This window comes from Delphinapterus leucas, chromosome 10, assembly GCF_059928025.1.
Source record: "Delphinapterus leucas isolate spDelLeu-1000000601 "Yukka" chromosome 10, BTC_Dleu_Yukka2, whole genome shotgun sequence".
In the NCBI taxonomy this organism is placed as follows: Eukaryota; Metazoa; Chordata; class Mammalia; order Artiodactyla; family Monodontidae; genus Delphinapterus; species Delphinapterus leucas.
In genome coordinates this window covers 32,140,300-32,161,058 of record NC_143138.1, presented here as the reverse complement: position 1 = coordinate 32,161,058, position 20,759 = coordinate 32,140,300, and the positions used below count along the sequence as shown (strand labels likewise).

At 57.7% G+C, this 20,759-nt stretch overlaps 1 protein-coding gene across 1 annotated transcript; it reads left to right on the top strand.

The window, feature by feature from the left end:
* Positions 1-2,410: 2,410 nt before the first annotated feature.
* Positions 2,411-20,559, top strand: VEGFA (vascular endothelial growth factor A; the record flags this gene model as incomplete). Its single annotated transcript, XM_022582006.3, has 8 exons — positions 2,411-3,187; positions 6,214-6,262; positions 9,447-9,643; positions 10,462-10,538; positions 10,912-10,941; positions 12,794-12,865; positions 13,975-14,106; positions 16,235-20,559. Coding segments are annotated over 8 exons (1,356 nt in total), but the record flags the coding sequence as incomplete, so codon positions are not given.
* Between the last annotated feature and the right edge of the window lie 200 nt (positions 20,560-20,759).

Sequence of the window (20,759 nt, the reverse complement as noted above, 5' to 3'; positions counted from 1 at the left end):
GGATGCAGAGGAGGGGGCCAGAGTGACCCCCGGTGGTGAAGCGGGGAGCCTCTGTCCTGGGCTCTGCCGGCCCCAGGGTAGGGATAAGGCAGGGGATCCCTGCCAAGGTGCCCACATCTTGTGTTCTGGGGGTGCTAGACGAGGACCAGGTTGGGCAAGGAGGAAGTCTAGTGGCTTCGCTTCCGTGTCCCACGTGGCATCTTGGAGGGTGGAGCCTTGGTGAGGAGGCCTGACTGGGAGGTGGCGACTAACTGTAAAAGACCTTGTCCCTGCTGCTGGGGAGCCTGCCAGGCGGTGGAGACGGGGCTGGACGCATGAACGATGGACAGGGTGCGATAGGGTGGCGGCTGAGCCAGCCCCTCTGCTCACAAGGGCCTCAGGACACCACTCCAGTGGAACCGGGGCACTAAAGGGGTAACCTAGCACCCCCACCAAACCACAGAGCCATGAGCTGAGGAGTTGCTGTGTTCTGTTCTCAGCCTAGCTCCCATTCTCAGCCCAGGCCTTCACAGAGGCTACATCAGCCCCAGGCCAGGTCCTGGCCAGATCTGGATGAATAATAAGACCGGTTAGTCCCTCTCTTCCCACAGGTATCACCCCCACTCCTTGTTCCCTGGGGGAGCCTGGGAGCTGCTGGGTCAAAGCCCAACCAGGAATTTTTCCAGGCTGGTTCCTGTATGCAAGGGTGAGTTGGGGGGCCTTGGGGAGCACTTAGGGAAGACATGAGGAGTTGGGGGAGAGGGAGGCTTTGAAGGAACGGGGGTGACTGAGGTAAAGGGAGAAGAGACTGCCAGCTACGAGAAGTGGGCAAGGGGTCCCGGAGGTCTGGGGGCTGCTGAGGAAGACTCCCCAGTTCTGTTCGGAAGATGAGCTGTGAGCCTGGACTCTGGGGCTGATAGAAGCCTTGGCCTCCGGCCTGGTGGGAGCTCTGGGCAGCTGGCCTACAGACGTTCCTTAGTGCTGGTGAGTAGGTTTGAATCATCACTCAGGCCCTGGCCTCCATCCGCCCCCACCAGCCCCCTGGCCTCAGTTCCCTGGCAGCATCTCGGGGGGGGGGGCGGGAAGCAGGAACAAGGGCCTCTGTCTGCCCAGCTGCCTCTCCCTTTGGGCTCTGCCAGACTCCACAGTGCATACGTGGGCTCCAACAGGTCCTCTTCCCTCTGGGCCACTGACTAACCCCAGAACCACACGGCTTCCTGTTCTCAGCCCCACGAACACGGTGCCAAATACTCCTCCCCAGGGAAGACTCCCTGAACACTTCCCAAAGGACCCCAGTCACCCCAGCCTGTGGGCTGCAGCAGGCCAGATGAGGGCTCCAGAAGGGCACAGTGTCCAGATGGATACATCATGCCCTCTGTGCCTAGCACTGGGCTCTGTGCACATGGGGCCATTTGAGTCCCAAACATGCCACTGTTTGAGAGGTCAGAAATGGGGATACCAGGGGTAATCTCCCTCAACCCTCTTCCTGAGGCCTCTTGAACCGGAGCTGGGGTGTGCAGACGGTAGTCACTAGGGGGCGCTCAGCCACCACAGGGAAGCTGGGTGAACTTGGGAGAGGGAGAGCAGCATCTGCGTGAGAGTGAGGACGCGTGTGAGTGTGTGGGGGGGTAGCTGAGAGTGTTGGAGCGGGGGAGAAGGCCAGGGGTCACCCCAGGATTCCAGTAGATCTGTGTGTCCCTCTTTCCACCAGTCCCCTTCCGACTCCCCCAAACCCCTGCCCCCTCCAATATTCCCAGCATAGAGGGAATAGCTCTCGAGTCCTGTCCGCACATAACCTCACTTTCCTGTACCCTCCCCCCAAATACCGCGCGGGCGTGTGTGTCTCCGGGCAAAGGGGGGCGCATAGGTAATTTTCAGGCTGTGAACCTTGGGTGGGGGTCGAGGTTTCGCTTCGCTGGTGTGGGTGGGGGTCCAGGCTTCGCTTGGGGTCCCCAGGCGAAGGCAGCGCCAGGGGCCGAAGACGCGCGGAGGGGACGGACTCAAGGAGCCGAGGCTGGGCCTGTTCCCGCCCCTGGGCGTGTCGGGGCGGGGCCAGGCCTTCTTTTTAGTCTGCTCATAGCGGTGAGGAGCGCAGAGGCTTGGGGCAGCCGGGCTGCAAGGAGGCCGGGGCGCGGGGGGCGAGTGGAGCCGGCGGCAGCGGCGCTCGGTCAGGAGACGCATCGGCGAGGCGGACGAACCAGCGGGGTCACCAGCCAGGAGTCTCCGCACTGGAATTTGATATTCATTTATCCAGGGTTTACCCTCTTCCTTTTATTCTGAAACATTTTTTTTGGAAAAAACCGTATTCTTTCCCCCTTTTAATTTATTTTTGCTTCCCATTCCCCGCTAAATCGGGTCGACCGTTTGGGGAGATTGCTCCTTTACTCCCCCAAATCACTTCGGATTTTGGAAACCAGCAGAGAAGAGGTAGCAAGAGCTCCAAAGAGAAGTGGAGGAAGATAGAGAGACCGGGTCAGAGAGCGCGCGCTGGCCAGCGAGAAACGAGAGGGACAGGGGCAAAGTGAGTGACCTGATTTTGGGGGTGACCGCCAGAGCGCGGCGCGAGCCCTCCCCCTCAGGATCCCACGTCGGACCAGCCGCGCTGACGGACAGACAGACAGACACCGCCCCCTGCCCCAGCGCCCACCTCCTCCCCGGCCGGCGGCCGACGGTGGACGCGGCGGCTAGCCGCGGGCAGGAGCCGGAGCCCGCGCCCGGAGGCGGGGTGGAGGGGGTCGGGGCTCGCGGCGTTGCACTGAAACTTTTCGTCCAACTTCTGGGCTGTTCTCGCTCCGGAGGAGCCGTGGTCCGCGCCGGGGCAGCCGAGCCGAGCGGAACCGGGAGAAGTGCTAGCTCGGGCCGGGAGGAGCCGCAGTCCGAGGAGGGGGAGGAGGAAGAAGAGAAGGAAGAGGAGAGGGGGCCGCGGTGGCGACTCGGCTCTCGGAAGCCGGGCTCATGGACGGGTGACGCGGCTGTGTGCACAGACAGTGCTCCAGCCGCGCGCGCGCCTCAGGCCCTGGCCCGGGCCTCGGCTCCGGGAGGAAGAGGCGCCCGCCTGGGCGCCGAGGAGAGCGGGCCGCCCCGCAGCCCGAGCCGGAGAGGGAGCGCGAGCCGCGCCGGCCCCGGCCGGGCCTCCGAAACCATGAACTTTCTGCTCTCTTGGGTGCATTGGAGCCTTGCCTTGCTGCTGTACCTCCACCATGCCAAGGTAAGCCGCCGTGCCCGCCTGGCGCCGCGGGCCGCTGCGAGCGCCTCTCCCGGCTGGGGACGTGCATGCGAGTGCGCGCGTGGGGGCTCAGTGCCCCACGCGGGTCCTTGGGCACGAGACGCGCGGCTTCGCCTCTATCTTCATACGTGTAGGGGGAGGGGGCGCGCGCTAGGTGGGAGGACACCGGGACAGAGTCTCACCGCCCACGCGGGCCCTGCCCACCCACCAGAGTTACCGCACGTAGGATCTGGGCCGACCAGCGGAGGGCGGGAGCCGGAGGAGGCAGCTGAGGGGGCTGGGCTTGCGCTGCCGCTGGCGGCTGAAGTTTGCTCCCGGCCGCTGGTCCCCGACGAACTGGAAGTCCGGGCAGCGGGGGCGGGAGCCGGAGCCCAGCGGGCGGGGGTGTGGGTGCTCGGACCTTGGACCGGGGGAGGGCAGAGAGCGTGGAGGAGGCAGGGTGCAGGCGAGTGAGGGGCTTGCTGTCACTGCCGCTCGATCTCTGCGGCCCTCGCCTCGAGTTGGGGAAAAGTTTTGGGGTGGATTGCTGCTGGGACCCCCCCCTCTCCGCCGGGCCACCTGCGCCGCACCACCCCCGCCCGTCCCAGCTCGCGTCCCGCTCGGTGCCCGCCCTCCCCCGCCCGGCCGGGCGCGCGCGGCGCGGAGCCGATTACATCAGCCCGGGCCTGGCCGGCCGCGTGTTCCCGGAGCCGCGGCGGCCCGAGCGGGGAACCCGGGGTGGCGAGCGGCGCCCCTCCCCCCGCCTGCCCTCCGCGGGAAGGTGACCTCTCGAGGTAGTCCCTTGCAGAGGACCCGGAGAACCACCCCTATTTCTTCCCGCTGTCCCCAGCCCTTAATCCCCTCCTAGGAGGAATTTCCTAACGTCCCTTCCCCATTTCCTCTCTGCTCGAAGAGAAGCCCCTGCCACCTCTTTATTTTTTATTCCCCTCTGCTGAGAAGACCCATCTAACCTCTCCCCGGCCTCAGAGTCCGGGAAAAGAATGATCGCTGTCAGGAGTCGGGCTGCCTGGGCCCAGCCGGGTGCTTTGTCGAGACTCAACCTAAAGTCCCGACTTCGTGACAGTCTGCTTCCCTCCCCTCCCCCACACTTCCGAGTGAGCTGTGCTTTAGCTTTTATGGGGGTGGCCTAAGGGAGGGTTTAAAGAGGGTCCTCTAGACCACTTTACACTTTTTGGAAAAATGGTTTGAAATTTGCTGTGACATGGGCCGTGTGGGACTAGCCCTCCCCGAACCTTTGGAGGGAGCTCCTGCCAGCCGTGCAAACACACTTTGTTCTGGTGAAATGGGCGTTGGAGCAGGAGCAGGTGGTTTTTTCGGAACTCCAAACTTGCCCACCCACCTTGCTTCCCAAAACCACCTAAGGGATCCTTTTCCGCTCTTCCTTTAGCTACAGAATCCCCTTAGAGAGTGGCGGAAGGAAGAAAATGGGCTGGGGTCCCTGCTGCCACCCAGAGTTCCTCAGACCCTGGCACAAAGGCCTTGGCTCCAGGCCTCCAAGGGGGGGGGAGGGGGAGGAGAGGCCGCCTGGCCACAGTGTGACCTTCAGAGGCCCCCAGAGAAGGGCACCTGGCCCCTCCCCGCCCAGAACTGCCCCTCCCAGTGCCCCCTGGACTTGGAGGGGGTATGAAGTTTCTGATCCCTTTGCTCTTTGGGGCCCAGGAGGAGTGGAGGGCATAGGCAGAATGTTGGCAGAGGGAAGCCAGGGGGTGCCATGGAGATGGGTGAGGGGCTGAGGCAGAGACTCCAGGGGGGTCCCTGAGGGAACTGTAGGGGGAGGCTCCAGCTGGGATCCTGGAAACTGTTATCTGACCTTGGCCCTGGAGGCAAGGCTGGGGGTCTGGGGTGTATTGTGGGGGGGAGGTGGGAAAGAGAGAGACAGACAGACAGAGTCTCTGCGGAGTCTGCAGTTCTGTGGGCTAGAGCGCAGCTCTGCTGCTCGGGATCTGCCCCAAAAGAGGGGCAGGTGGGGTGGGCAGTTGGTGACAACTGGAGACCCTCTGGAAGGGCTGGGAGAAGCCTTTGCCTGCGGGGTGCTGTCAGGTCCACATGGTTGGGCTAGTTGACCTTCACAGCTTCTGGGGAGGGGAGGAATGATCTGGTGGGGGCGGGGAGGGATGAGAGGCCTCAGGCCTAGGTAGTGCAGGGGGCCCCCTAGGGGTTGGGCAGTGCTAAGGCATAAAAGGCTTCCCTGGTTGCCTTTGAGGAAGGTGTCCAGCAGGTGAGAGGGACTTGGGAACCCCCTCAGTCTGGGAGGGAGAAGAAACCAGGGAACAAGGTGGGAGCCCGAGGCTCGGGGCTTTGGAGATAAATTCAGGCTCTAGGGAGATGGGTGCGCAGGGAAAAATGGGGCCCTCCCCTCCCCCAGGGTTTCCTTCCATGTTTTACCCTCTAGGCAACCTGTGGCTTTGCTAAGTATTCCTGAGGATAGAAGAGTTTGGATGGGGGAGGGTGCTTGGTGCCCTTCGGTCCTCTGTGCCGCCCCCCCCACAGCAACAGCGCACCCTGGTATTTGTTATGTCAGCAGGAGAAGGTCACCATGTTGTTTTTCTCGCCCCCAGTCCTTCCTTCCTGCCCCAGTCCAAATTTGTCCTCCTGTTTGACCTTAATACTTACCCGTGGCTTTGGACCAGGGAGTCAGGGGGGCTGAGAGACTTCACTTCTTTTAGCTCAGCAAGGGGCCAGTGAGGGCTGGGAAAGGGAAATGTGGGGGAGGGGCAGGGGCCTGGGCAGCACAGCAATTCTGGTGTTTTCCTCCTGTGTTTTGAGCCCCCCCCCCTCCAATATCTGGTCAGTCTTTATCTTCCTTGGCTTCAGAACTGGAGCAGTCCAGGGGTGGTGCTTTGTGCTGTGGAGAGCCCCCGGAGGTGCCCTGCTCCATTGAGAAGCCCCGGGGAAGCCAGAGGCTGCGGGCTGGGAGGGACTTAAAGAGGGAGCAGGGGCGGGGTGGCTGGGTCTGTGCATCCCTGCTTCTGCCCATGCCCATTCTTCGTTCTTTGTTTTGTCTTCAGTGGTCCCAGGCTGCACCCATGGCAGAAGGAGAGCAGAAACCTCACGAAGGTAAGTCCCCCCCCACGCCCACCCCTGCACACGGATGGGGGGGGGTCCCTTGATCCCCCAGGGGATGGGTGGGAAGGCCCAGTTCCTTCTCAGGTCTGTTGGGGTTTGGGTGGGGAAGGGGCACAGGAATCTGGGGATCTAGAAAGGAAAAGGTGAGCTCCGGGAGATTAACCCTTCCATTCTGGAGCACTCTGTCTGTACTACTTAGACCACGGCCAGAAATAGGACTTGTGGTCTTTTTCTTCTGCTCTTTCCAGTAAAATTTTATTTGGAGAGGGAGTTGCAAGCACAGACCAGGAAGACAAATAGTGTTCAAGGATCCCAGGTGTCAGGGGAGGTGTCCCTTGTCGCCCCTGCTCCCAGGGGAGGATGGATACTCCATGTCACTTCCAACCCAGCCAGATTCCACCTGTGGGGTCTGTGTGGCAGAGGCTGTGACCCCTGCTGTCTAGATTGCTGGCTGTGTACGAGCTGGAGGTGCAGAGGGCCCAGGCTCATGGAACTCCCTCCCCCCACTTGGCATTCCTTTGGGGGTGGAGAGAGAAAGCCCTACAGCCTCCCCCTGCCCTCCTGGGGAGTAGGTTTGGGTGCTTGTGAACTTCCCTCTTGGTCCAGCAGAGGGCTGGCTGTAGCTCCCAGGAGCCCCGCCCCTCTGCCCAGCCTGAGTCTGCCTGCCTTTTGTTTGCCGCGGTTTGGAGTACAGATCCTCCCATTTCTCTAGGGATGCCCTGGCTCTCCCCGCTATGTGGCCTCTGCTCCAGCCCGATGTGCCACTCCCCCAGCTCCCCACCTCTGAGAAGGGACGGCCCTGGGGTCTTCCTCCAGGCGAGTTTCCCTGACCCAAATCCAGTGGCCCGGATGGTGGCCAGGGGCAGTGTTTCTACTCCCCAGGCTGGTGGTGACGCCTGGCCAGTTCTGCCTCCTTCCTCACTCAGGAGCCCTTTCCTTGACCCAGGGTCTGGCTTCCCCACCTGTGCCACTGACAGGCCTCCGCTCCCAGGGTGCACCCACCCTGCCTCAGCCTCCACTGGTCTCTCTCTGAGGCCTGGGAGAGGCAAGACAAACGGTCTTTGTTTGCTGGGGTAAAGGTTGTCTTAGAGAAATAAGGAAAACCACGAAGCCTGAAGTTGGAGTGTATGTGCGCCCACGCCTGAGCAAAAGCAGGACAGCTTTCCTTGGAGGTATTGGCTGGGGTGCGAAGGGTGCGGTGAAGTCACCCCCCTCTACCTCCTGTGGGCCCTGAGGATGCCGGGGAGCTTTTCCAAGGAATTCCCACCCTGGATCTTTTTACCATCAGCTACCAACTGCCATGACCCAGGCCAGACTGTTCTGCTGTCCTGTCCTTGTGGCCCTGAAGGCTTGGCCACCTCTAGCCCCAGCCAGGACGCAGTGTCAGGGCAAGAATTCTTGATTAGTCATCTTCTTCAATATAGACCTGGCTTACAAAAGGACTTCTTCAGATCCCTGGTCTTGTTTATACTCTTTTTGATGATGCTTGAGCCTAACCCTTGTAGCGGTGGGGAATTCTGTGCCCATTGTCTGGATGGGGAAGCAGAGACCTCAGGCAAGGCCAAGGACTGGCTTGGGAGCCCCCAGTGTTTTCCTTCCTGTTTTCACACGTACAGCCTCCCCACTTCCCCTCAGCTCCTCACATTCTCCCTAATCCACTATATATACCCCCCTCCCCAGCACCCAGGCTCATCTTCCTTCACCCCTCTGGAGGGAGGAGTGAGGAGAGGCTCAGCTGTGGCCTCTGGGAAGAGGCAGCTGGGGGTATGCCCTTCAGATGTCTTGGTGGGGCTCTAACCTTGTGTCTCCTGGGCTGAGAAAAGGGCGCTTGTTCTTAGGGCTGGAGATGGAAGGCAGAACCCTATACTTCAACCTCTGTTTCAGTGTCTTTAGAGATCAGCCCAACCCACTTACACAGATGTGCAGAGTCTGAGGCCTAGAGAGGGAGGAACTGTCCCAAGGTCACACCAAGTCCTGGCCAGAGCCCAGGCTTCCTCGCTGGCTGGATGCTGCTTCTTCCCTTCTATTCAGGGGAAACTCATCTCAGGGACAGGATTGCTCTGTGGTGGTGGTGGAGGGCTGATGGGGAGTGGCAGGCCAGGCCACAATTTGGAGTAGCCATTCAGAGTCCTGACTTTATTTATTCTCAGGGGCCCTACCTCTGTGGCCCAGAATTACCCCTTCATGCTCCGGTGCACCCCAGGCTCCACGGCCAGCCTGGGAAGTTGTCTTTACCCTGGTCTCCCTCCAGATCAGCTTCTAGAAATGCTCCGTGACTGCAGTGGCGGCACCGTTTTTTCCATGATGCAAGCAGTTTGCCCTCCTGGGTGGGGTTATCGGTGGCTGGCAGGGCCAGCAGTGTTCCCGCCCATAGCCACCTGCTGTTTCCAGGCAGACCCAACCCCTGTGCCAGTGCCCACCACCTCCTCAGCCCGAGTCTGGGGAGGGGGTCTGGCAGGTGGCAAAGTGCCCCCTGATGCTTCCCCTCTGTTTCACAGGATGTTGGCTTGGGAAGGCTTTGATGTCAGAGTTGACTTTAACTCTGTTACTTACGGGCAGTGTGGCCTTGGGGCCAGTTACTCAGCTTCTGTAAGCCTCTAGTTCCCCGTTTGTAAAATGGGGGGTCCTACTAGAACCTCAGAGTACCATGGGGGGGAGAATTGTTTGGGGTGACATCTATGGACTCCTGTACACAGTGCCCAGCACATAAGAAGTGCTCAGTAAGTGGTTGTCGGTTAATGGTAGGGCAGTTGCTGTGGGGAGTTGGAGGGAAATGGAGAGCGGGTTTGCCAAGCTGGCTGCTCCTCCTTTCACGGGAAGCTTAGAGACCCCCAACAGGTATACTCGTACTCAGACTGTCCTCTGGCATCAGGGTTGACCTAGGGATTGGCTTGGCTGTCATGGCGAGGCTAGGGGATCAGATGTGCAGGCTGACTCCCTTAGAACCTGACAGAGCCATGTGATCTTTGCAGTAAAAACAGGCCTTTATCAGTGTTGGTGGTGGAAAGCTAGGAGAGGACTTCAGCCACAGCCAAGAGACTTAAGTTAGATTTTCAGAAGGACTGTAGTGGGTACCTCTCACAGAAAGGAGCGGCCTTACAGAGCTGGGTGGAGAGAAGGGCCGGCCACCTCTAACGTGACCTGCTGGGCTCATGTGTCACCCCCTGCCATGCAGTGGTGAAGTTCATGGACGTCTACCAGCGCAGCTACTGCCGTCCAATTGAGACCCTGGTGGACATCTTCCAGGAGTACCCCGATGAGATCGAGTACATCTTCAAGCCGTCCTGTGTGCCCCTGATGCGGTGTGGGGGCTGCTGCAATGACGAGGGTCTGGAGTGTGTGCCCACCGAAGAGTTCAACATCACCATGCAGGTGGGCACCTGCGGGGAGCGGAGGAGGGGCTGTGTGGGTGGGTGGGGCATTAGGCTTTGCCGACAGGTGGTCCCCGGCCCTCTCCTGGGCAGCTCTCGAAGGGAAGAGCCAGGCTTGCCTTGCCCACCTCTCGCCCCTGAGTCAGTCAAGGGGAGATGTGGAGGTCTTACCCTCTTTGGAGAAAAAGATGCTTGCATTTCTGAGCCCAGGTTTCCAGCAAGCCCCGACCACCTCCTCCTCCTCCCTGACCTCTGTCCCCTGAGCTCAGGAGGGGGCTGACACCTGTGACAGGAGCCCCTCCCTTCCTCTCTAGGAGGGAGAGAGCCCTCCCTCCCTGGGGGCTCTGTGTGGGAAGCTGGATGAGCCTGGTCTGTGGAGAGTTTAAAAAGCCAGTCGTTTGGTACTGCCTGGTGATGGGGCACATCTCAGCCTGGATGGGGCTGGAGGGAACTCTGAGACCCCAGGGAGGGGTGGGTGGCTCTTGGGTAGTTACTGGGGGTAGGGTGAGGCCTGGAGGGGTAAGAGGAGGGGAGGGATGGGGAGTGGCAAGAACCCAGGACCCAAATTCCCAGCCTGGCCAACCCTGCAGCCATGTCTGCCCTCAAGAGAAGCAGGGGCTCCTCGAGGTCAGCGGGGTAGGGGGAGTTGGGGGGGGCCTGAGGCTCTTTCTGGTAGAGCCCCTGGTCCCCCCGTACTTCCACCACCCTTCCCTGCTCTGTAGAACCCCTGGGTGCTGAATGGCAGGAACCATGGGGTCTCCCACCTGGGTATGGCTGGCTGGGTCACTAACCGCTGTGATCTGCTTCCTTTTCCTCCAGATTATGCGGATCAAACCTCACCAAGGCCAGCACATAGGAGAGATGAGCTTCCTACAGCACAACAAATGTGAATGCAGGTAAGGATGGAGTCACGGAGTCATTTGTTCAGCGAATGGCTGCTGAACGAATTCAGGGGGCCCACTCTAGGCCAGGGTTAAGTACGTTCCACTTGTTAGCCCATTTCCACCTTCCAGCTGTGTAACTGTGGGCATTTCGATATTACTTCAATGTGCCTCGGTTTCCACATCTGTAAAATGGGCACAATAATAGTATGTACTGCTTAGCATTGTTATAAGGATTAAATGAGTCATTATATGTCAAGAGTTTAAAACTGTACCGATGTATCATAAATACTATGTTAAGTTTTTATTTTATTATTATTATTCTCGTTACCATCACCATCTGAACTCCTCTCTGTTTTGTTCTTTTCTCTTTCTCTACCCACTGCAGACCAAAGAAAGATAGAGCAAGGCAAGAAAAGTAAGTGGCCATGACTTTCCCTCTTCTCCCTCTACTTGGCTGGTTGTCTTGGTTTGGGGCTCTTGGCTTCCTCTCTCAGGGGGGTCTGATGGCTTCACTGGGTCTGAGAGTTGGTTTCATGGGGACTTGTGGTGGCAGCAATGGGATGGAGCAAACTCCAGGATTATGGCTCTAGAACAACTGACAAAACCCAGCCTGGTGCTGGAACTTCCTTTGGAAGAGACGATGCATCTCCGGGCCATTCCCGGCCAGGACTTGCGGTCTTGGCGTGTCGGGACCTGTTGTGGATGCTGGCTCCCGGGCCTGCTCTAGCCTCCTGTCACCCATGGCAGGGAGAGGGAGTGGGTGGCAGAGAGGCCAGCTTTTGTGTGTTAGAGGAAATGGCCTCATTGGTGGCTGCAGTGGTGGTGCGGTTGGATTTGGGGCCAGCTGGGGTGTTTTGTTGGTGCATGCCCTCCTGCGGGAGTGAGGCAGGCCAGAGACGCTCAGCCCCCTTGGCCGGGGAGAAAGAGGTGAATGTTGGCCATTTCCTGAGGCTTTCAGTTGCTCAGTGTGGAGGGTCAGGTCAGGATGGAGCAGGGGGTGAGGTCTGGCAGCGGTGATCCTTCAAGACAGGGCGAGCGGCTGGCACGGGAGAGAGCCTGCAGGGGAAGAGACTGAGAGAGAGCACCTCTGCCCTTCCCCCACCCATCGTCCTGTCTGCCCCCAACGCTCTGGTGACATTGAAGCCCCCTAGACCTCAACCCCTTGCCTCTTCCCTAAGTCCCCAACTTCAGGATTGCTGAGCAGTGATTGGGGACAGGAGGCTCAGAGAGAGAGTGTGTCTGTGCGCGTGTGAATGAAGACCTTCCTTCCTCCAGAACTTTCTCCCGAGAGGGAACAGACTTGCCCCTCTCCTCCATCCCTTCCCCTTCATTTGTCCCATGTGGCAGCCATCCTGAGGGGCATTCTCTGGGGCCGGGCAGGTGTGGAGAGGGCTGGCTCCCTTGAGGGGGACAGGCTTCAGCTTGCCGCCCTTGCCTGTTCCCCAAACGCCTGCCTTGCCCACAGGGAGAGTGGGGTTTCGCCTCGTCTCCAAAGAGAGTCTGGTGAGATGGTGTAGCAGGCTTTGACAGGCTGGGGAGAGGACGCTTCGCCAAATGCCGCCCAGGCCCCCCTCCCCACGCCTCCCTAACTCCCACCCCACCCTGCCGCCTGCCTGGGGCCCCGCCTCTCAGCCCAGGTTATGGCCGGGCTGGCTGGCGCCTTTCATGTGCCACCCTTGGTTTTGCGCCAGCTCCCAAGATAGCTGCTCCCCTACACTGGGATTCACAGAGGCAGGGCCCCTGGAGGGACCCCTCGCTCTGGTACTTGGAAATGAAGGCAGAAGGTGCCTGGAGTACAGCCTGCACACCCTTCCCTCACCCCCCATCGAGTCAGGTCTCTGACCTTCTCCCCAAACTCTGGCCTACCTCTTATGGCCCCTGACCTTCAGGGTCAGACTTGTTCAGGGATGCTGAGCAGAGAGCCTGCCCCCTAGGCTTTGCCCCCTGCCTGGGACCAGGAGACACCATGAGCATGGAGGCCTGTGGGTCCAGTGCCCTCCACCCAGCCTCTGCTCCCCGCACCACACACACAGCCTTGCTAGGAGCTGGGTTTGCCGCCCCCCCACCCCCCGCTCCGCCCAAGGGTAAAGTGAGAAGAAGGCGCCATTGAGTGCCTGCCGCCCCGGCCCATCCCATGTGCGTGCACGTGTGCAAGCTCTCCCTCGTGCCTCGGAGCATGTCCTGTGTCCTGCCCTCCTCACTGCTTCCTTTCCTCTCCCCTACCCCCTTGCTTTCTCTCTGTCTGTCTCTGTTTTTTTATTTTCCAGAAAATCAGTTCGAGGAAAGGGAAAGGGGCAAAAAAGAAAGCGCAAGAAATCCCGGTATAAATCCTGGAGCGCGTACGTGGTGCCACCGCTGTCTCGTCTCCTGGAGCCTCCCAGCCCCCAATCAAACTCCCGCCTGCAGGACCCTGGAACCCTGCCTCCCTCCTGCTCCCCTTCCCTGGCTCCTATCCTCCCTCTTCCCTAGTGACTCTCTCTCACTCTCACCCCACTAATTGGCACCGATGGGTAGATGTGGTGGTGGCATTGCTGGTCCAGGGTCGGGGGTGGGCGGGTGGGCAGAGTGGGCCTGGAGGATTCAGGGAGGGGCCTCTGGCTTGGCTGGGCACCCACCGCCTTTCCCTCACCCACTGGGCACTGGTGGCGGGCCCATGTTGGCACGGGTGCCGGGCGCTGATGCCTGCTCACCCAACTGGTTTCCACTGCTCTAGGCTTCCGCACTTCTCTGGAAGCTGGGGGTGGGGGTGTGGAGGGCAGACGTGGCGTGAGGAAGGGGCGTGGATGAGGTGAGGCAGCTCGTTGTTGGCTGAAGGAGGATGTGGCGTCAAACACCGCTGCGGCCCCTCCTTGTGGACTTGGGGCCTCTGGAGGAGAGCCCCCGATTCCAGCCCAACCCATGGCACCCACAGAAGCCCTCCTGTAGGGTGGCCTCTTCCTCCGGGTTTGAGGCTGTGGGGGACCCTTTGGCCAGCAGTGGCCTAGCCTGTGGCCTAGCCTGCCGTCACTCCCTGCTTCAGCCCCCACTTTGGTGGAGGGGCCTGGGCATGAGCCTTCACACAGGGAGGAGGTGGCCCCGATTGCCGTCCCCAGCAGGTGGAGAGTGAAGGTGTGCTTTTTCGGGGGTGGTAGCCGTTGGGGCCCTGTGGCCCGAGACTTGCACTTGTGCCCGTGGGACAGCGCTGCCCCTTACAGCACCCCTGTCCTTGCATTCTGCCCGTGTGCGTCCGCCTCTTCCTGCGGGCAGGCTTCCTAGCCAGTGCTGCCTCTTTCCGCCGCTCTCTCTTGTCTTCCGCTGTGGCGTCGGACCCTTCCAGGGCGTGGAAGGGTGTGGGGCCCGTGAGCTGGGTGGGGTGCAGCTGCTGACGTGGTCTGGGGTGTTGCATGGATTTTTTTCTCTCTCTCTGCTGACGCTCTAGCTTAGATGTCTTTCCTTTTGCCTTTTGCAGTCCCTGTGGGCCTTGCTCAGAGCGGAGAAAGCATTTGTTTGTACAAGATCCGCAGACGTGTAAATGTTCCTGCAAAAACACAGACTCGCGTTGCAAGGCGAGGCAGCTTGAGTTAAACGAACGTACTTGCAGGTTGGTTCCCAGAGGGCGAACAAGTCAGAGAGGGGCTTTGCACAGAGATGGGGAGAGAGAGAGAGAGAGAGAGAGCGCGCGAGCGAGCGAGCGAGAGCGAGCGAAAGCGCACCTGAAAGGGGCCAGCTGCTTGCTCAGCTTCTAGCTGCTTGCCTGGTGGCTGCCGCCTTCTCTGCTCGCGGGGCCCCTGCGCTGGGCAGCGGGTGCTGGCCGGCCCGCCAGGGCCAGTTCAGAGCTTGCCCTGGTTGCGTGAGTGGGCAGGCCAGTGTGGCTTCCTGTGGTGGTGTGGACGCAGGCTGAGTGTTGTGTCCTGTGGTCCTGCTCGTAGTGGCTGTTGGTTCTGACGTCGTGATTCCTACCTCTGCTGCTAATAGGGAGGGCCCTTCCCGGCGTGGGGGGATGCGCCTCTACAAAGCGCAAACACTTGGGGGCCTCGCCACCGCCTCTGAGGTCTGCACCGCTGGGTTTCTCATCCCCTCAGTGTCTCTCCTTGGGGACAGGGCTTGAGTTCATCCTCAGACTGGGGTCCTGGAGGGCGTGGGCTCTGCCTGTTGGTTTAGGGCAGATAGGAGATTTAACATCAGGGGACGCTAGATACCTTAATACTCCTGTCATCACGGCGACAACCCCGAACAGCCCACCTATTTCCAAATGCCCCTAGGATGGGTGGAGGGAGGGAGCCACACCCATTCTCCTAATATTAGGCTGTGAGCTCCTCACACCTGGGCCTAGGTTTTATTCATCTGTGTGACCCCCCACTCCCACCCCAGGCATCTGTGCCTCTGTCCCTTGTTCACACCAGGGACCAAGGAAGTGTCAAGTGCGTGAGTGAATACATGACCGAGTTCAGGGGTGAGGGCAAGAGCACGGGGCCGTGACAGGTGGCTGGCAATCTTTTGATGCCTCACTGGTGTTTATACTCGTCTGGCCTGTGCTCAAAGGCAGGGAGCCCTCTGGGCCAGTGTAAGCTTCACCCAGGAAGGAGAGGCTTTTATGGGGATTCCCGGGCAGGGCCAGGGTGCCCCCAGCTAGTCCAGATGCCTCACTGGTTAACAGGGTCCTTGGAGTGTAGCTCTCTCCCCCGTCTCCTGTGTTCCTGTGGCTTGTGAGTGTCAGGGAGGCTGGGGACCGGGCCCTGGGGGTGTTACTGTGGGTTCTGTCTATCTTGGCGGTACGTGAAGGCAGGAAGTGTACACTAGTGCTGGGGTGGGGGCTGAGGGGTCTCCACATCTCCCAGGGACCTCCGAGAAGATAAGGGATTTGCCATTTTAGGGTTACCACGGTGATCATTCTGCAGTGATGGGATAGGGGGATGTCTGCAGTGACCTGGGGGCTAACTGAAGTTACCCGAACCCATCCTCTCACCTGGCTGTATGGGGGAATTTCAGTCCTCAAATAGGAGGCTTAGGATCCCCATTCCTAAGCTCTCAGAAGGGCAGGGCCTGCTCTGACCTCTCTTCAAGTGGGGAGGGTAAAAGGCGAGCAGCCCAGGTGCAGGGGCATGATGGGAAAGTTCTAGGAGTCCCCTCTGCCTCCCCGACCCTAAGTTAAATAGCATATTGGAAAGGTAAGGCAGCCTGGTACCTGGGGCCTGCAGCTGAGGCCAGGACGGGGGGCATGGCGAGGGGAGGTGTGTCTCTCACCTTCCCAGGGCCCCAAGCCCTGCTGGCTCCGCCTCTCTTGGGAGCCTCACTTCCCCAGCTTCCTGGCCTGCTTGGCCTCTGCACAGGCCCTATCCTTTGCTCTCCCAACTCACTCCCCCAAACCAGCACCATAGGGACTGCCCTGAAACATCTCCTTCTGCAGGGAGGCTTTGCTGACTAACTTGGTCCAACTTTGCTCACCTGTCAGCTCTTAAATGTCAACTAGGGACTGTTCTTTGGGACGTGTTCATTTGTTGCTTGTGATGAGATGTCATTCTGTCTTTGTCTTGTCTCAGCTAGATTGTAAACTCCAGAGGGCAGACTGGGAGCCCCGGACGTAGCTGCCACTCTCCCAGAGGCAGGACTGCGCTTTCTCTGTCCTCTCCCCTGCTGGCCTCGGGCTGCAGGAAGGGGAGGCTGCAGCCTCCCCACCGGGGCTCCTCCCCTGGCCCTAACCCCCAGCCTCTGTTTCCCGTTCTCTGCAGATGTGACAAGCCAAGGCGGTGAGCTGGGTGGGAGGAAGGAGCCTCCCTCAGGGTTTCGGGAACGAGACGTCTCACCAGGAAAGACTGACAGGAAAGAATGACCCATAGCCGCTGCCCCCGCACCACCACCACCATCAACAGAACAGTCCTGAATCCAGAAACCTGACATGAAGGAAGAGGAGGCTGTGCGCAGAGCACTTTGGGTCCGGAGCACAAGACTCCGGCAGAAGCATTCCCGGGCGGGTGACCCAGCACGGTCCCTCTTGGAATTGGATCGCCATTTTATTTCTCTTGCTGCTAAATCACCGAGCCCGGAAGATTAGAGAGTTTTATTTCTGGGATTCCTGTAGACACACCCACCCACATACATACGTTTATATATATATATAAAATATATAAAAATAAATATATATATTTTATATATATATATAAAATATATATATTCTTTTTTTTTAAGTTAACATTGCTAATGTTATTGGTGTCTTCACTGGATGTATTTGACTGCTGTGGACTTGAGTTGGGAGGAGAATACCCCCACCCAGGTCCTGACAGGGAAGAGGATGGAAGGAGAGACTCTGGCATCATCTTTTTATCCCTCTTAGGGAAGCCGGGGTCCCCTCACCTGCCTGGGGACGCGCAAGGCCAGGGCACGGGGGCAAATTTGGCCTGCTTTTGGAAACACCGACAAACCCAGCCCTGGCCCCGAGCCTCTATCCCGAGTCAAACGGACAGAAAGACAGGCAACAGGTACAGGGCACGAGGACGCTGGCTCTGACCAGGAGTTTGGGGGAGCCTCGGGACACTGCTGTGCTTTGGAGAACCCCTCCACGTGCTGCACGGGCATCTTGCCCCCAGGGGCACTTGCCTGGAAGATTCAGGAGTCTGGGCAGCCTTCACCTCCTCTCACCCGCTTCCGAGATGCCCAGGAGGCCACTGACATGCCTTGGCGAAGAGAAGAGAGACGTTGGTGGAGGAAGGGCCGCCCAGTGGCAGCTGATCCTCCGAGGGAAGGGCCTCCTGCCTTGGCCCTCTCCCAGCTTTGCTTCCCCGTCGCAGCCCAGGAGGGCCCGATGTCCTCAGACCGTTGAAACCACTAGTTCTGTCCCCCCAGGAGACCTGGCTGTGTGTGTGTGTGGTTAACCCACCTCCATCCCCCAACCCGACCCTCCCTGCGGCACAGAGAGACAGGGCAGGGCCCCGGTGCCCACCCTGGAGGCAGAGAAAAGAGAAGTGTTTTATATATGGTAGTTATTTAATATGCCCTTTTAATTAGAAATTAAAACAGTTAATTTAATTAAAGAGTAGGGTTTTTTTCAGTATTCTTGGTTAATATTTAATTTCAACTATTTATGAGATCCATCTCTTGCTGTCTCGCTCTCTCTTATTTGTGCTGGTCTTTGTGTATAAAATCCCTGTTTCCAATCTCTCTTGCTCTGGTCGGTGACAGTCACCAGCTTGTCCTGAGCAGATACTTTGCTTTGCTAACACTCAGTTCTGCCCCCCCCTTTCCCTTGGCTCCCCACCACACATTCCTTTGAAATAAGGTTTCAATATACATCTACATACTATATATATATTTGGCAACTTGTGTTTGTGTATATATATATAATATATATATATATATGTTTATGTATATATGATTCTGATAGACATTGCTATTCTGTTTTTTTATATGTAAAAACAAAACAAGAAAAAATAGAGAATTCTACATACTAAATCTCTCTCCTTTTTTAATTTTAATATTTGTTATCATTTATTTATTGGTGCTACTGTTTATCCGTAATAATTGTGGGGGAAAAAGATATTAACATCACATCTTTGTCTCTAGTGCAGTTTTTCGAGATATTCCGTAGTACATATTTATTTTTAAACAACAACAAAGAAATACAGATATATCTTAAAAAAAAGCATTTTGTATTAAAGAATTTAATTCTGATCTCAAAGCTCCTCCTGGTTTCTCCTTCTCCATTGAATCTTTGTTCCAGACTTCCTCCTGCCCCCTTTCCCTCCTCCCATGGGAAACATGGCATTTGCCTGAGGCCTGGGAAAGGGGTTCCAAGCGTGTAGGATACGGGGTGACCCACCTCATTGTGCCGGGGGCCAGAGTCTTTCCATTCTGGCTGGGCCCGTCCTGGGGGAGCTCGTTCATCTTCTGCCATCTGTGGAAGTGGGGGAGGGAGAGACAGCTCCTTAGATAGGAGCCAAGGGCCCTGCGATGAGTAGAGCTGCCTTCAGGAGTCATGTGATCCAGGCAATGTCCCTTGTCAGGGAAGGAACTGGCCATGTCTCTGAGCTTGTTTCCCAGAGGACAGGAGGGGGCTGGGAATGGGAAGGGGGTGCTTGTGTGGGGCCTGTACCCCCAGGGTATAAATTAGTTTTACGTAGTAGTCCTGGAGTTCCTTGAGCCTCTGGAAGTTGGGCCCACGGTTCCACTTGCCCCTGAGGGGACTCCCTGCCCTGCCTTGCTGCGTAGGCCCAGCTCTCCTGCAGGCCCGGGGAAGGTGGAAGCTGTCTGGGTCTTTGGCATTTATGAACAGTGCTTCCAAATCCACTTCTCTAGCCTCTTTTATTCCTTCAAACCATATTTATTGGGCCACCAGCCATCGTGCCAGGGCAAGGGATGCCGTTATGAATAAGATACAATTCCACCCCTCAAGGATCTGGTGAGGGTGGGCGAGGAGACACAGAACTATAAATCCACAAATAGAAAAATACATAAATTATGATGGGGGCATTTGATCCAGCTTGGGAGTGGGGATGGATTGCGGGTGGTGGAGTCTGGGAGGTCTGCTCATTATATTACCTTTAGGCTGCCCCTTAAAGAGTGTGAAGGAGGAGACAGAACATGGAGGGGCGGGTGGAAGGGTTGAAGCCGACATCCCAGGCAGAAGGGGCAGTGTGAGCAAAGGCATGGAGGGAGGACTCAGGCAGGGGAGTGGGTGAGGGGATGAAGGTGGGAGAGAGAGGCAGGAATAGCCCTTGCCTGCCGCACCCATGGTGCCAAGAGCCTATGACCTGGGGATGAGCAGCACGTGAGGGGTTTTAAACAGGGAGCACCTCTGCAGGGAGGTGGTTGTAATCCTCCCGTGGGAGACACCCCGAGGAGGGTAGAGGTGACTTCGGTGGCTGATCAGGGAGGGCACCCCCTGCCTCTCCTGGCCACACTGGGTGGGGGGGGACTAGGGAGGCGAGGTTCCTGCCGTCGTGCAGCTTTGGTTCTAGTTAAGTGCTCATTTTCCAAGCGCTTTCCACCTGTGGCTCTTCCGCTGGTTAACACAATCCACAAGACCTGTGAGGTCGGGGCTCTTGTCATCCCAAGGGGATATTTGCCTGAGCCTCCAACTGGCCTTCCAGATTCTTCTCTCTCCTGCATTCTCATCAGCCAGAGTGAGCCTGTTAAAATGTGAGCTGAATCATATTACCTTTTGGCTCAAAACCCTGCAGACTCCGTTTTATTCGGCGAAAGAAGCCAAAGTCCATACAATGGCCTTAAAAGGCCCTGCACCATCTGTGTTGCCTTGATCTCCCCAACTCAATGACCTCTGACCCCACCTTGACCACTCAGCTCCAGCCACACTGGCTTCTCTGTTCCTCGCGGGTGCGCTCCCACCTCAGGGCCTTTGCATGTGCGGTCCTCTCTTCCTAGAGTCCTCTTCCCCCAGGTGTGGCATGCGTGGCTCTCTCACCTTTAAGTTTTGTTACCATCTCAGCAAGGCTGCTTGACTATATTGCATCTACAATCAACACCCTGCACTCGGGCTCCTCTGCACTCGGGGTCCTCTTTTCACCATCCTTCTTTTTTTCCCATAGCACATGCCACCATCTAACATACTCTAGAACAGGTCTGTCCAATAGAACTATGATGTGAATGAACCATGTATGTAGTTTAAAGTGTTCTCTGAGCCAGATGTTGAAAGGTAAAAAGAAACAGGTGATGTTTAATTTAATCATATATTTTACTTAACCCCAACATATCTAAAATATCATCGAATCAATATAAAAATGATTAATGAGAGATTTTATGTTTTTCGGTATTAAGTCTTCGAATCTGATGTGTATTTTGCTTTTATCAAACTTCTCAATTGGGAGTAGCAACATGTCAAGTATGCAGTATACATATGAGGCTGGTGCCTACCGTTTTGGACAGTGTTGCTTTAAAATTTACCCCTCCTCTTATTTCCCCCACTACTAGAATGCAAGCAATGTGAGGGCAGAGATTTTTATCTGTTTTGTTCAATGTTGTACATTGTATCTCCAGCTCCTAGAACGTGCCTGGGACATGCTCAATAAACATTTGTTATCTGACTGACATTGTTGAAACTGAAGCCTGGTGACTGAGGGTTTGTTTTATCCCAAGACTATGGAGGTAGGTGATGGCTGGCACTGGCGGGAGTGGTGGGTAGACAGGCTTTTTGACAGGTGGAGACTTGAGCAGGGCTGGGTGAGGAGAGGGGAACTCAGAGTCGGTGGTGGGGGTGAGGGACAGAGAGGCCTCTTCCCCTGTGCCAGGCCCTGTCTCCTCCTT